Source organism: Talpa occidentalis, unplaced genomic scaffold, assembly GCF_014898055.3.
Source record: "Talpa occidentalis isolate TD23 unplaced genomic scaffold, MPIMG_talOcc4v2.1 talOcc4.10, whole genome shotgun sequence".
In the NCBI taxonomy this organism is placed as follows: domain Eukaryota; kingdom Metazoa; phylum Chordata; class Mammalia; order Eulipotyphla; family Talpidae; genus Talpa; species Talpa occidentalis.
In genome coordinates, this window is record NW_023600993.1 from 69,708,895 (window position 1) to 69,725,162 (window position 16,268).

General features: G+C 36.6%; 1 protein-coding gene and 1 pseudogene across 7 annotated transcripts in view; both read left to right on the forward strand.

The window, feature by feature from the left end:
- Positions 1-16,268, forward strand: part of RALGAPA2 (Ral GTPase activating protein catalytic subunit alpha 2) — a 329,205-nt gene that overhangs the window by 178,407 nt on the left and 134,530 nt on the right. For all 7 annotated transcript variants that reach the window (XR_008552100.1, XR_008552101.1, XM_054695973.1 and 4 more), the window contains 4 exons: positions 1,887-2,015; positions 6,405-6,533; positions 7,420-7,478; positions 13,342-13,450. Coding sequence is in view for 5 of the 7 variants with exons in the window: in XM_054695973.1 (XP_054551948.1) it covers positions 1,887-2,015; positions 6,405-6,533; positions 7,420-7,478; positions 13,342-13,450 (426 nt within the window). In the remaining 2 variants the exon portion in view is untranslated. The remainder of the gene's footprint in view (positions 1-1,886; positions 2,016-6,404; positions 6,534-7,419; positions 7,479-13,341; positions 13,451-16,268) is intronic.
- Positions 10,287-10,366, forward strand: LOC119237791 (U2 spliceosomal RNA; annotated as a pseudogene).

Below are 16,268 nucleotides of genomic sequence, written 5' to 3' on the forward strand. Positions count from 1 at the left end.
GTTTTAAACCTACAGGGTTCAAAGCTTAGTTTCTCATCTCAGCAGATGGAATTAACACAAACATTACAAAGTTAACATCATGGTTGTTTGCATTATTAATCTTCAAATGCATGGCATTCTGCTACCTGCTAGCCAGGTTTGCATGAATCCTTTCATTGCAGCATATGTCAACAGAAATGTGCTTCCATCTGCTGCTGGATAGCTTGATGCCTGATATTCTGAGACAAGGCCCAGCACAATGCGTACCTCTGTTGAGTAATTACAGGTGTGTGGTGAGGAGCCCAGGGCATTAATCAGAGGCTTAATTATGAAAAAGGTGGATCTTTTGTTCCACTCTTGGAGCATGAGTTTACCACACACTTTCTAAACTGCAGCATCCATCTGCTCAGCCCCTTAGAATGTTTGCCTTGGCTGATATGGACCCTAAAGTGTATCAAAGGATGTGATTAAAGCAGGTTTAAACATTAACTTGAAAGAAGCATGGTTCATGTTTTTCTTTCCTTCTTTCCTTCCTCCTTCCTCCCTCCCTTCCTCCCTTCCTTCCTCCCTCCCTTCCTCCCTTCCTTCCTTCCTTCCTTCCTTCCTTCCTCCAATCCACCTATTTTTCATTCGGGAAAAGTCTTTTAAATGCTAAAACTTTAAATTAATAGGTTAAACCATTTAACACATATGAGTTCTTAATCGAATAAGCATTGTACAGTCATTTAAAGGATATAAACAGCATGGTTTGTAGAAAGTAGATGAAGCCACTTATGTAAGGGGGGGACTACCTAGAAACAAATGTTCTATGAACATATGATTTTTTTTAAGATTTCACATTGTTAAATGACCTTATTTTTTATTTTACAAAGGACTTAAACATGTTAGAATTTAGCATATTGCTACTACTTTAATCTAGATTAAATCAAGATTATTTTAAATTATTTTTAAACAGTCACATTGAAATCTGAGAAAAGAAACTAGATTTTTTCTTGTATTGCTTTCTACTTGTCTTCTGATACTTAACTATAGGTCATATAACCACCAGTCACGTAACTACAGAGCTTCAGTACGACTTATTAATGTGCATGGCCTAGAACTGCATAAAAGGAGTTTGTGGTTTTCTTACTAATCCCCTTGCACACAAACACTCTCACACAGATGGCTTCAGAGATGTGGACTGGCCCTAGATGGTGTGAACACCTCCCAATGGTGTTCCTGGTTTGTCCAAGAATGAAACTGTGACTGCCTCAGAACAGAACGGGGCATGAGGGGCCACCCAGGCCCCCACTGAATGGATGTTACGAAGGCCCAAGGGTATAAGGTGTCTGGGCAGTCGATGGTCTTCATGCTGCTGCACTTTGCACAGCACTCCCCATCTCTTGGGCTCAGAGCCACGCCGACTATTGCTCTCAGCCTACCACTTGGGCCATTCCTGTTGTTTAGCATATGAGATTACCCAAAGAGTGAAAATTTCCATCTCTTCATCTATTTTAAGATTTTTTTTAATACAACAGTGTGCTTTAGCTTTTGAAAATTGAAGAAATTTATAAGTCAAAGACTGAATGTATTTCTAGTTGTAGAGATAATGTTTGAAGGTTTCATTTGTGTATCCACATCAGCAATCCCCTGACTTGGCTAAAGAGTTCACCATTAGTGGAGGATGGAAGAAGTATCTAGTTCCAATGCCATGATGTAGATTTGGGGCAGGGCATCTGACAGTTTACCTATAAAGTGGGTTCAGTAGCACTCCCCTAGACTAACTCCTCTCCCAGCACCCCTCTCAATAAAAAATGTATGTGATCTGTGTTCTCTTAGGTTATCATATAATAACCATATATTTAAGCAGTCTCCTTTGGAATTTTGTCCTTAAAAGTTACTTACAGTTATGTTTACTTATATTTCAGGATATCTTAAATACCATCATAAGACACTGTCCACCCCGATTTTTTTCCCTGGGTTTGCCTGGCTTCTCAATGCTGGTGGGGGACTTCATCACTGGTGCTGCCAGGGTCCTCAGTACAGACATGCTGGCGGTGAGTATGACAATGCTCAGCATCCAAACTCCCCAGAGGCTTCACAATCGCTAACAAGGTTCAGATTTCTCCACTCTTTAACAGGTGTTGACTCATTAGTGCAATGTGAAACTGGGCTCTCGGATAGATGCCCTGGCAGCTGATGTGTGAAATTGTAGGATAAGATGACACACTGGTATTGGAAAGGCGTTTCATCAAAAGGCCAGAGTGTGAGAAATCATATCCTCACTAATATTTCAGCACATTCACACAGTCAGAAGCAGAACTTGTCTCTTAGAATCTTATTAACATTTTCCAGAAAATGCTGGAATAGACATAGGTGTCTGTAGTTAAAAGAAAATTTTAAGTGTACATGGCATTAAGGGTTTTATTATTATTATTAAAATATTGTTTATGATAAGTCTAATAGAAAATATTTTCCTAAAATGTTAGAACACTAAAATTTTAACCAGAAAAGGAGTACATATTTTCTTGTTAATGTGTCATGAAATTTTGGAACAATTCTTTTAATGAAAAATTAGAAACAAGTGGACCAATAGCATATTAAGGGTTACACAGAGAATTTATTTCAATCTCTACTTTTGCTTCCACTGTTAGGGAGATGTTTAAATGTCTTTAGAGAGAATACTCTTAAACACTTAAATTTAAAGGGCTTCTCACATTTGTGCTCTGTACACCAATAACCTGTTCAGTCATTTTTTCCTCTTCAAATGGTGTAAATAAAATTACATTTACTGTTTTCCAGTATTTGTATTGAAATCATTTTATTGTACAACCACCTAAATTTTGTTTGACACATTATTACTTTTTTGCTCTACTTTTTCTTTGGTGCAAGGTAAATTCAAACTGCAAACCTGGGTTTTGAATTAAATTATTTTTAATACTTTGTGTGACTCTTATTGCATGCTGGTGTTTTCATGTACTCTTTCTTATAAGGATAAAGAGCAAAGGGAAGAGAAAAGTAAAAGGAAAAAGGAAGGATGAAAAAAGAAAAGAATAGTAGGGGAAAAAAAGGAAGAAAAAGTATTGAATTTGTTCAGCTTTTTTTTTTCTTTAAGAATATGACTCCATTATTTTTGTAAAAGATTTTAGGATAATCTCAAAGGACCTTCAGATTTACTTTTAATCATCCAAGTCAATATTACAGGATATACAGGAAGGAAAAATCATAACTTTGTATTGAAATTTTCTTTAATCACCATGAGTTTCTTATAAAAATCCTGGGGCGCTGGGTCCCTTTCTAGGGATAATATCATGCATTGTGGCCTCGCTCTGTGACAAATTCTATTTATTTACTTATTTATTTATTTATTATTCATTTATTTATACAAGCACTGGGTACAGTCAGAAGCGTGGGAGGGTGAGAGAATTCACCAGAGCCAGAGCGGGGAGCAGAGCAGGCAGAAGGACCGAAGCACACTGCTGAGGGGAGCAGCGGGTGGCAGGAGAGGTCTGCGCGCCATGTGGGACCCTCCTCTGGTGGCCAGGGAGCAGCTGGGGATCGAACCGGTGCTGCAGAGGCTGCAGGCAGTTTCGCAACCCAGCGCTCAACCGCTGCGCCACCAGGGAGGCCCGACAAATTATATTTAGATGAGCTATTAAAGTAGTCTTACAAAATATTTTTTGAAAAGAAAAAATATGAGAATATGAATATCAAGAGTTACATAAAGAAACTAATTCTTTGAATTTGCATTGTTCTCTTAGTTTAATCTTGAGGTTTAAAATTGTCAGGCTACTGCTGAGAGATATTTGAATGGGGTACTCCTACTCAGTCATATTTTCCAGTTAACATGAGTTAAATATTTTTAAAACTTTTTTTTAATTAATGAAGTACTATTGTTTTACACCTTTGTTAATAACACAAGTTAGTTGTAAGTTTGAAATGTTCCTACTATGGAGATTTCACTACATAAGGGGATGAGAAAAAGAGAAAGGTTTATACAAACCACTAAAAGATGAGTGTAAACTTGTGCTTAGCAACATTCTTTCTAATGGCCAAAGACTCGAGCCAATCCACATGGCCATCAACAAATTACAGGTCAATCGTGGTATGTACATAAGATAGATATTACATATATCTAGTCCCTTTAGATTCATAGAGTCAGACCTGGGTTTAATGCCACCATTGGTTTGAACTACTTATCTCTTTTTGGGTTATATATCAATAGTTAGCACCTAGGCCTCATTTTTCCATCTCCTCAGCATAGACTTAATGCTTAGGCAAAAATATTTTGTAGATTTTCTACATTCTTTAATAAAACTTTAATAAAGATCTGTTACTTTGCATCCAGTTGTTATATCATTTAGCATTCTATCCAAAAATCTACAGTGCAAACCAGGGTTACACACTACGTAATAGTTCAAGGCCACTCAGGGAAAAGAATCAACCCCAATGAAGTCTAAACTAAGACTCTGAGAAGCAGTTAATGAGGGCTGACAAAACAAGGTTTGTCTGGGAAACATTGACTTTGGATCAACTGTGTGCCAGGAATTGTCCTGGATGAGCATGACAGGGTTCCTACACTCAAAGAATCAAATGTGTAAACTAAGTGTTAATATTTGCAGTCATAGTAGAATTCTATCCAGAAACCAGAGGGTCAGCAATATAGGAATAGTTAATTCCGCTTGGTGGAATTAACCGGAGTATCCCACTCTGCGGAGTACCCCACTCCGCACAGGTGGAGGGGAAGATGCATATTGGAAAAGTCTTCATGGAAAGGTGATGCTGAAGCACAGATATGAAGGTGATCAGAATTCACTTGATAAACAAAGACGTAAATGGCTACTCTTAATATGAAGGCAATATTTATTGAGCACCTACCGGGATACAGAATTGATACTTTCTAAGTCCCTACTCTTCTTGGGGATACCACACTGCTGCTGGGGTTGTGGTGGCAACACTCAGAGTGGAATGAGATGACAACTGGCCTGTGATCCTTCTCTAAATACCCCAGTGCCTTCTCAGACTACTCTCACTTTAGCTCCCCCATCCCTGTATGCACACTCTCATGCTCTCTGGGTTCTGTGTATGTGGGACCTCTAACAGTTCCACAGATGCCCTGGTGCCTTTGCCTTTGTCATTCCCTGCCTGCAATGTGACTCTTACCTTCTCAGTTCATTCCCTCACTCCAGCCTGGCTGACTTCTTCTTTTTGTGACTCTTAGCAGCAGTTGATTTTTATCAAGAACATGGAGACTAACACATGAAACAATCATGACTGAATCACTTGGCTTTCTGACTCCAAATGAATCTCTAGACCAGTTTTCACAGCACTAGTTTATATCCAACTGTATATCCTAACCATATTGAACAGGAAAAACAAAACAAAACCATATTGCCTCATCTTGTTTCCCATCAGAAGATCTCTGAATAAAGCTAGGTAAAAAAATGAATGTATCAGGCTGCTATGATTTGGCCGCAACCCCATATAGCATAGTGCCATCTCTGAGTGGAGGAAAGCTCTGTTTCATTTCGTACCCCAAATGCTGAGCATGTGTGGAAGCTAGCGTTAGAAATCTTCAGTTCACGGAGGGTCTGTCACTTATGGGGTATATGATATTGAAAAGCTATTTAACCTCTCTGAACCTCTGTTTCACCTAATTTAAATTTCATTGGGTTGTTGAGGACATTCTATTAGGAAATGTTTGTATATCACTTAGAGTGAGGCTGGCACTCTATATGTCTTAACTGACATTGTAATTATTGGATAAGAATAGATAGACAGGGATGGATGGATAGATAGGTAGGTAGATGGATGACACACTTTTATAATCCTGTACTGTTCTCATTCTTGGCTAATGGTTGATTCTAGTAATTGTAGGCTAAATTGAAATCAGTGAAATGCCTCCTTTTTTTAAATACATAATTCCAATAATGGACAGTGGTTTTCTTTCCCACTAGATGTCAGATATACATATATGTTATGATATTTTGCAAAGTAGTTCTTGATGAAACAGGACCCATCTGATACCCTGCTGCAATCATACTTCATTATGAATTTTTCTTAACTCTGTTGACAGCAAAAATAATATGAAGTTGATATAATTTACTTTGCATTTTCAAGAACATTGAGACTAAAATGTGAATTATGAATGACTCACTTGCCTTTCTGACACCAAATGACTTTCTAGACCAGTTTTCACAATGTGTGTTTATATCCAACTCTAGTGATCTTTTCCATTCTTAGGGAATTTGCCTTTTCATTTAGGGAAAATTCTCTACTTAACTAATCACTGGAAAGAAAATAACTAGGTATAGTTTAAGATTTCTTATCTAGGATAAAATGGTTATCAATTCCCTTTCAAAACCATGAGAAAGTACGACATGACGCTTATGTTAAGTTTCTAACTTACAAACAGAAAATTGTGTGCTTCCCTTTCTTGTGTGCAGGCACCTCGTTCAGAAGCTCTCACCATTCTGGGTTCTCTTGTCTGCTTTCCAAACACCTACCGGGAGATCCCTTTACTTCAGTCAGTGCCAGAAGTTAATGAGGTCATTACAGGAACCGAAGATGTCAAGGTACATGATGGATTTGACTGAATCTTAACTTTAGCATTTTATAATTTCAGCTCTATGTTTCTCTCTTCCATTAGTATCTACTTACGCCTCAAAGTTTTGCTGTATTATTTAAATGTTCTAATAGTTCTTTTAGAAGGCTATTTAGAAGGATTTATATGTATTAGATTCAGTTAAAAGTGATTATTATGGTCCTCAGGGTTTTTGTTAAGAACTGTTTATTATGCCTGTGGATTGTAATTATGTAATAAATTATCCTTTGTAATAATTTTATTAGGTTAATTATGTTGCATTAGTACATCAAATGAATTTATAAGAAATAATTCAAATAAGCTAAATATTTGATCTTACCATTGTACTGATTAAATACTCCTGCTAATTTGAAATTCCAAATTACTCCTTAGAGAATAAAAGTAAGAATTTATTCTCTCCCCAACTGACTTTGGGACAAAAAAAAAAAAATTCAGGTATCAGAATACGTCTGCCTATCGATCTGTCTGCCTATCTATCTTTCTGCCTTTCTGTCTGTCTCTATAAATCATGATTACAATGTATAATCTGTAATGTGTATAGTGTACAATATATATCCAATTGAAGTAAAATAAAATAGAGTTTTTCTTCTCTAGAAGTCTCATTTATTGCATACCCAGAACCACTGTTCTCTAGGCTGGATTACTTGCCCAGAGAGGTTATTGCTGAGACCACCTTCCGTGCTGCTTCCCCAAGCCTGTGTTTCCCATTCTTGAAGTTCTCTTAGATAGGGGCATCTGCAGAGCCCCCTGGTCCTTCTCTAGCTTCTGACTACCTGAAGCATGATCAGAATATCTGGGAAACTACCTAGAAAACAAAGTTTTTATTTTACTTAATTTACTTAATTTTGTGTTTTTAGCATTACCTCATAAATATTTTACTGAAGAATGCCACAGAGGAACCAAATGAATGTGCAAGGTAAATGTTGAATAAAAGGTAAACTATTTTAGAATTTTCATTTATGTTTAGTGTTGAAAAAGACTTGTTCTTCCACATTACTCTTATATACACTAAAAAGTATAACAAGAATTATGTCAGGGAAATGCTTTACTTAATTTTTCTAAAACACACCATTATTAAAGTGAAAACAGTAAAGATGCAAAAGATTATGTAGTGCCTTTTGTATAAGAAAAAAACAAGATTTATAGATCTGTAATGTATTTGCTGATATTTTTAATAAGAAAATGGAAGAATAACTGAAACAACTTTTTTAAATGATACATGATGGGGTAGTGGGTTTTTAAAAATTTTTTTAAAGATTTATTCATTTATGCATACAAGAGCTAGGGTACAGGCCAGAGGTGCAGGGAGGCAGGGTGAGAGGACTCACTAGAGACAGAGTGGGGAGCAGAACAGGCGGATTGACTGAAATACATTGCTGAAGGGAGCATTGGGCGAGACAGGTGAGGTCTGCAGCACTGTGTGGGTCACCTCCCTGGCTGGGAATCGAACTCATGCTGCACTAGCTGCAGATTGCTTCATAGTGCTGACTCTTAACCCCTTGAGCCACCAGGGAGGCCCCTGGGGTAGTGCTTCTCACTCAGAAGTGATTTTTTTTTTTTTACCACAGCAGATATTTGGCAATGTCTAGAAATAATTCGGTTGCTTATGCCAGACATGAAGTTGTTGGTAGTCTGTGACTGAGATATGAGGTTTTCTGGGCTACCTGCATAATGAAAAGTTCCTATCTTTTCTCCCAAGGTAAAACTGAATACACTAGCATAGGGGAATACCAGTTTTTAACCCTCAACTTCCAACACTATAAGGTCACAGAAGCCTCACTTAATCTCTTGCTTCCCCCAGAAATTGACTTATGCCCTGCTCCCTCGCTGCTCATTCCAAAAAAGGTCTATCACTCATTAATGTCTTCTTCTTCTTTTTTTTTTTTTTTTATTTGTGGGACCCTTGCTGGTGGCCAGGGAACGAACTGGCGCTGCAGAGGCTGCAGGAAGCCTCGCAGCCCAGCACTCAACTGCTGCGCCACCAGGGGAGGCCCTCATTAATGTCTTCTTAGCTCTTTGCTCTTTGATATTTTGAAGTTTTGTTTGTTTTTTTTTTAATCTAATATCTTCTGCTACTTCAGTTGAAGTTTAGCCCAAATTTTCTATGTTTATATGTTTATTTCTAGGTGCTACTTTATCATATGTATTATTTTTCTTGTGATTTTTTTTCAACATTTTTTTCTGACATTACCAGAAGTTAATTCATTAACATCAAATTTTTTATCATCTTGATAATTTTAAAATAAACTTGTGGTAAAACCAGTTTTTTTTTTGACTAAATTTTACTCAGGAAAGTTACTCCTGGCTTGTGTTCTTCTCCCATTTATTCCTTACCAGGTTTAATTATAAGATTGTAGTGAGTCAAGTGCTGTTCTGCTCTCTAAATTTAGTCAGTAAGAGTTTTGTAAAATCAGAGTTAATGTTCTTTTGTATTTAGTAGACTTGATGGTAAAACTAACTAGTTCTGGTATTTTCTTTATGAGAAGATTAACCCTTAATTTTCTTCAATGGCTTTTTAGGAATATTAAGTTTTTTTTGACAGTTTAGGTAAATAAAAATTTTCTAGAAATTTGTCTATTCCATCTAAGTTTTGAAATATACTTGTAAGCTGATGTCTCCATTATCCTCTTAATATCTTTTATCTCTTTCACTTCTATATGCTTTTTAATCTCTGATACTTTTGATGTAATCTCTTATTTTTCTCACTAGCCTTGCCAGAAATTTGTCAACATTATTAATCTTTTCAAAGAATACACTTTGGTCTTGGTTCAACCTTTCTATTTTAAATATTTTTTTATTTCCTACTTTCTGCTCCTTTTATGTTCTTTCTTTACATTCTATCATGCCCTATTTTTTCAAGTTGCTTATTTAGAATATAAGTTCTCAATCTTGCTTCTTTACAAATATAAACACTGTAGTTTATATATTTATTTCTAGGTGCTACTTTATCATATGTATTATTTTTCTTGTGATTTTTTTTCAATTTCCATGATGATTCTTTGAGTCATGACTTATTTAGAAGTAAATTTTTAAATTTCTGAATATATGGTTACTTTTGTTCATCTTTTTGCTAATTTTGTGGTTCAAAAATGTTATCTATCTGATAATGGCCTCTCAATTGTTGATATTTGCTTCATGATCCAATTTATGTTCCATTACTGTTAGTGTAAATGTCCCGTATATGCTTGGAAAGAATGTATACATCATTCTAAATGTGTCCATTAGCTTAGTTTTTTTTTTAAAATCATGTGTTGGGGCCTCCCTGGTGGCACAGCAGATTGAGTGCCGTGCTGTGAAACTGTCCACAGCCTCCACAGCGCCGGTTCGATTCCCGGCCAGCTAGGGAGAATCCCACATGGCAAGGCAGACCTTTCCTGTCTCACCCGCTGCTCCCTTCAGCAGTGTATTTCAGTCAATCTTCCTATTCTGTTCCCCACTCTGTCTCTGGTGAATCCTCTCACCCACAACACCTCTGGCCTGTACCCCAGTTCTTGTATGCATAAATAGATCTTTAAAAATAAATAAATACATAAAATCATGTGCTTTTAAAATATTTCATATCCTTTATAATTTTTCATCATCTTGATTTTACTGAGAGATATTAAAAAAATCTCTTACTATTATAGTGCATTTATCTTTTTCTCCTTATATATTTGTCAATTTTTGCTTTATGTATTTTGAAGCTATATTATTAGTTACATAGAAATTTAGAATTTTATCTCTCATCGCTTCTCGGCCTTTTGGCTAAGATCAAGTGTAGAATTTTATCTCTATGTGAATCAAATCCTGTATTAATGACTCTCTTTTATCTTTAAGGATGATCAATTTAACAACTGCTTATCTGATACTGATTTAGCTATTTTTATAAAATTTTCTGTTCTTTAAGCTTAACATTTCTGTATTCTTTGTTTTTAAGTATCTTTGCAAAAATTGTCTATACTTGATTTTATTCATTTATCCTGACTGATTTCTCTCTTTAACTGAATCATAAATTCTTTTGCATCTATGGCAGTTGCTAATAAATGTATATATTTCTTTCATCTAATTTTTATAATTTATTTTTGGTCCTTCTCAGGGTTTCTTTGATTTTCTTTTTCTTGCCTTCATTTCCCCCCCTGTTCTATCCCTCTCTTCTTCCTTTCTCTCTTAAAGATTTTTTTCCCATATTCCATTTATTACTCCTTGTGTTTTGTAAAAATCATAGACTCTCAGTTCTTTTAGAGGTTACCTTAGACATTTTAATATGCATACTTATCTTACTAATTCTGAAATTAATCTGTCTTTACCCTTTTCCTGAACAATGCCAGTTTGTTGCCTGATTTTCCTTTACATGACCACAGCTGCTCCTTTCTTGTCTCCTCTTCTACCTAACCTCTGGATGTTATAGTGACTCAGATTTTGGGCTTTTTCTCTTCTCCATGACTTTTCAGGGTGGAATTGTTTATTATAATCAAAGTTTAAAATACCACCTACTTTCCAATGATACTGAATTTATTTACCTGGCCCCTTCTGCGAACTCCTTATGTTCTGGACATATTAATGGGCTACTTACCATCTCAGCTTTGATGCCTTAACACATCCAAACTTAATACAAGCATAACTGAGCCCTTGATTTTGCTATCTGCTCTCCCTCAGACCTCATCTCAGAAGTGGTACCATCATCTACTCAGATTTTCAATCCAAAAACTTTGAACAAATCTTTAATTTCCTTTTTTCATACTCACCACATTCAAATTTCCAACAAGTTTTAGCAATACCTTTTTTCTCTTTTTTTAATATAGGCAGCCAAATTTCTTTAGAACTAAAAATAGAATACAAACGTGTATGATATGGTCGGTTTTCCTTAGTTTTCTATAAAAGGAGTCATAGAATGAAATTAAGGTATGTGTAGATAAGCAAGCAGAGTGAAAAATTATCAAAACTTCAAATAAGAGCAGCAGATATTAAGAGAATAGTTATAATTGTGAATGATAATAATTAAGAAAAAAAAGTTTTGTTATATAAATTGGAGTGTTATGAGATGGCATATAATAAACCATTGTCAAAAGAGTGAAATACAGAATGAGAGTGAGAGTAGTATTGCCATTATCTTCAAAAAGAGTCTTGATAGATAAAACTCATTTGGGTTCACAAAGAATATACTGAAGTTACAGAGAACCAGTTGACAGAAAATTCTAGGCATGAGGAACAACTTAGAGTATTAAAATGTGAAGATGCTAAATAGAATCTTAAATGATAAATTTAAAAGAGAAAAAAAATGCTTGGAAAAGCTATTTATAATCAAGGCTTAAAACTCAAAGCAATGAGGGGAGTTGAGATTATGAAACCATTTTATGGTTTACAAATGTTCTGCATGATGCAAAGCTAATAGAGCAAAGCTGCTGTTCCTAGAAATGAAAGAACTTTTCACTTAACAAATTACATTTGAAGTTAGGTTAAGAATTCTAAAAATATGTGCTTATATATACACATACACATACATGCATGCAAAGAATGAGAGACTATAACAGGGAGAGGAGGATCTTCAAATGATTAAAATTGATTTTGAATATAATTATAAGTTGTATAGATTTTAGTGGGTTAAACAATCAGAGTCTCTGTTAAACTGGGGAGGAAAAAGACTTTTTGAAAGAATATAGAGTACATAGGACTATGACTTCAAAGTGCCATTTCTTTGAGAATAGGCATAGGAATTGGGCAAGAGAAGATAGATTTGGAGAATTCTGTGCAGTAAAGAAGGTTGAGAAACATGTGTAAGTCCTGTATAATGCTGCTATTGGAGAAACAGAAAAGAACTGACATACCTTACAAATTGCCTTTACTGAGTGAATTTTGCTAGAAGATAACATGATCTCTAAAGACAATTTAAATAAACTTGATATGTAGCACATTCTCTATCCTAATTTTAAAAGGTAAGAATCCAGTGAAATATGGTGGTTTTAAAGCCTTAAGATCATATTGAATATAATTGCTGAATTATATCAAATACAAAGGAACTTCCAGTATGGAGAACTAAACAATATGTCTAGTTTGATTGACACCCAATGTAAGGTCTTAAGAATAGCATTACATAGCACTGCTAATGTCTAGTTCCAAGTAGTGGTTTGAATCCCCTTTTTGTTCTGAAAGTGAGCAGGTGTGAGAGCAAGTATTTTAATTTTATATACAGACATTAAGGAAAAATTAACAGAAATATGACTTCTTAATCATTGCAAAAGATAGTCAAGAATATTAATTCTACATAAGACTAATGTAGAATTATGAAAGGTAAATTTTAAAGGACTGTGCAACTTAAAAATTATTTTGTCTAACATCATTTAAGGGAAATAGCAGTGGACCTTATTTTGAAAGTTGTATTCAGATACTCTAGGATATTTTTTTGCTGTTTATGGTAAGTACCATTTATTTTATTGTAAGGAAACCAATTACAAAGTCAATTCCAGCACTTTTCTAATTCATGGTTTTTATTCTTCCTTAAATGTATCTTGACACAATAAAATGTAATAAAAAGTTAATTTTAACAAAAGTAATATAGGGACTGTGACAATAGAAAATACACCTTTTATTTCATTAAATATTTAAGTACTAACCTTTATCAGTAGTTCTGTTTGTCCTGAAAGCTAGTCTATTGATGATTAGTTATTTCTTCTCTTAAGAAGACTTTCTATTGCTGTACCTATAATTTTTTCTATTTTCTATAAAAAATTAAAATATTTTGTCATTTGAAAATACTACAAAAATACATTAAATGACATAAGAGTTTTTCTTCTTTTTCAAAGATGCATTGCCATTTGCTCCCTTGGTGTCTGGATATGTGAAGAACTTGCACAGTGTACAAGCCATCCTCAACTGAAAGAAGCTGTCAATGTGATAGGTGTTACTTTGAAGGTATTACCAGTTCATGATGTATATTTGACATTAAACTATACCCCAGGTATTCAACCAATTTTAGTTTGAATTAGCCCCATCTTTATTTTCCTGGTCACTGCAGAGATATTTGATTCAAAGGTGGCCAATTGGGCTTCTTTTGGTTACTGGATAACTCTTATGACAGAATACTTGACATCTGCTGGTAGAAGTGATAAGAAAGTGAGATTTCATGCCCTCATCTTTTCAGCAGGACCAGGAAAGACATGACAGTTTCTGGTCAGGAGCCCTGAGTGTGCTCACCATCAACTAGGCCTGGGTACTATTAAGACAACTTTCTTCCTTTGTTTGTTATTGAGAAGAACTGCATTTACTAGGTGCTCACACTGGACCAGAGTGTTGATAGCCCCTAAATACCTCTTACTAGCCTTTGTAACAGCTCTTCCCTATTCTACACCAGAGCAAAGCAAGGCCCAGAGAAATTAGGTTTTAAAATTGTGTGAGTATATGCAGGGGAGGAGAAGGGAGAGGGATCAGAGGGAGGGATGGAGGAGCACAGAGGACTGTGGTGATGGTGCATGGGTGCCTTGGGGAAGGAAATTCTATGGGGACTCAATCTGAGGGGTTGGGGGGGAAGCAAATATTGTTTAAAAATAAAAAATAAAATAAAGTAGAATAAAAATTATGTGAGTATAAGTGATGGAACCATCACCAAGAGCAGATTGAAGACAAAACTGAACTTTCGTACTGGGCCATTAGGCCACTTCCTAAGCCAGAGCTCAAATCCTACGAAATCCTTCTGTCTCCTATTTAAATGGTGGGAATAGAACCAGTGAGTGCCTAGTCCCTGCCAGGCATTTTGCTGAGGGTTTGTGGAAGTCCTCAGTTGCAAGGTTAAGTATCCCATTTTATAGTGGAGGAACTGAGGTATAGGAAAGTTAAACTTTTTCAAGACTCTGGACCAACAGCCAGGTCAAGGCAATTTCAAACCCTGAACCTGCCCTTTGATACCAAGATACAGGCTTTTATCTGCCCTTTTCTGTTACCTGCCATGTGTTGTTATAATAGTCACAGCCACTACACAGCTGACACTTGGAACAGTCATTGCTGCCTATGACAGCCCTTGTGCCACAGCTTTGTGCTTCAGCCCAAGGGTAAGCAGCCAAGGGGGATTATAGTCCCTGCCGGCCTGTGTAGTCAGATTTTCACCCACCCCTTCTCCTGGCTAAAATGGATTACCTCCTGTTCCCTTAAGTATAGTGTCTGACCACCCTCTCTGTCACTTTGTCTTCCCTTCCTTGCAATACCTGGGGATACCATTTATATCCTGAGAGGTGGGAAAATGTCTGATGCTGATTTCTGTGGCAAGGAATGGATAATTGATCAAACAAAGACATTGTTGAAGAGTGTTGCAGTTAGTCAGAGCAGGATGCTGACCTCTGCCCTTTGTGATTGTGTTTGATCCTTAGAACTGCCCTTGACGGTGACAGGTTACTGCCACCTCCCCTTCACAGAGGAGGAAAATGAGCTGATTGGGAGCTAAGGAGCTTTCCAGGGTCAAAAACCAGGGCACTCTGGCTCTGAGTCTGGGCTTTTGCACAACTGCAAATGTGAAGACACTCCTGTCACTCATTAAAATAAAAAAGTTGGAGATCAGTAGTTTGTCTACATGAAATGTAAATGTGTGTTAAATGTACATTTTTAGATTTAAGAAAAAATCCAAAAATCATCTTAAAGTTGAGGATGAAGGAGAGATATAGATATAAAACAGAGAAGAGGGCCTCCCTGGTGACACAGCGGTTGAGCCCTGGTCTGAGAAGCTGCCCACAGCCTCTGCAGCGCCGGTTCGATCCCTGGCCGCCAGCAAGGGTCCCATATGGCGCGCAGACCTCTCCTGTCTCGGCCGCTGCTCCCCTCAGCAGTGTACTTCGTCAGTCTACCTGTTCTGTTTGCAGCTCTGGCTCTGGTGAATCCTCTCACCCTCCCGCGCTTCTGATTGTACCCAGTGCTTGTATAAATAAATTAATTAATTAAAAAATAAAAAGAAAACACAAAAAAATCTTGGAAATTAATAACATTTAAAAAAATAAAAATAAAACAGAGAAGAGATGGAAGTTGTTGGTAAGAGTAGGATATGAAATGAGATTTTTTAACATTTTTACAAATTTTCAAAATTTCTGTAATTTTTCTAAGTTATGGAGAAATATGTAAGGCATCAGCAAAAAAAAAAAAAAAAAAAAAAAAAAAAAAAAAAAAAGGCCTGCCATTGATTGAACCCTTGCTCAGTCAGGGGTGTCCAGCAATGCGTGGACTGTTCCATCAAATCCCCCACCTCATAGATGCTGCTGCCCTCTCCATTGTAAAAATAAAGGAAAAGGGGATCTGCGACAGGCCATGACCCTTACTACAACTTGAATTGCTAAGAAATCCATGGGCCAGGATCAGCCAGATCAATTCTCCCTTTAACCTTTATGAAAACAGGAAAACTCATCAACATGAATCCTGTTACTGGGTGCCCCCCCCCACTGCACCCCTCTCCAGGGTGCCTGCATTGCTGTGCCCTCTTGGTTCCTTTAGTACCACAAATATCTGAGAAAATCAAGAAGAGAAGAGAGAGTTGTCACAAGGAATGAGGGAGAGCAACCACTTTGAGAAGAGGTGCCTCAGGGAGACTTGGGGCTCTGCATTAGGGGAAGAAATGAGAGGTGGAGGAGAAATGAGAGGTATCAGTGGTAGGAGGCTGGAGCCAAGCCCTTCAGAAACCCATGTCTAGGTTGGTCCTGGTGTCCACTCAGGTATGGGCGGTCATGGTCAGTGAAGATGAGGAAATGCTCCCCAC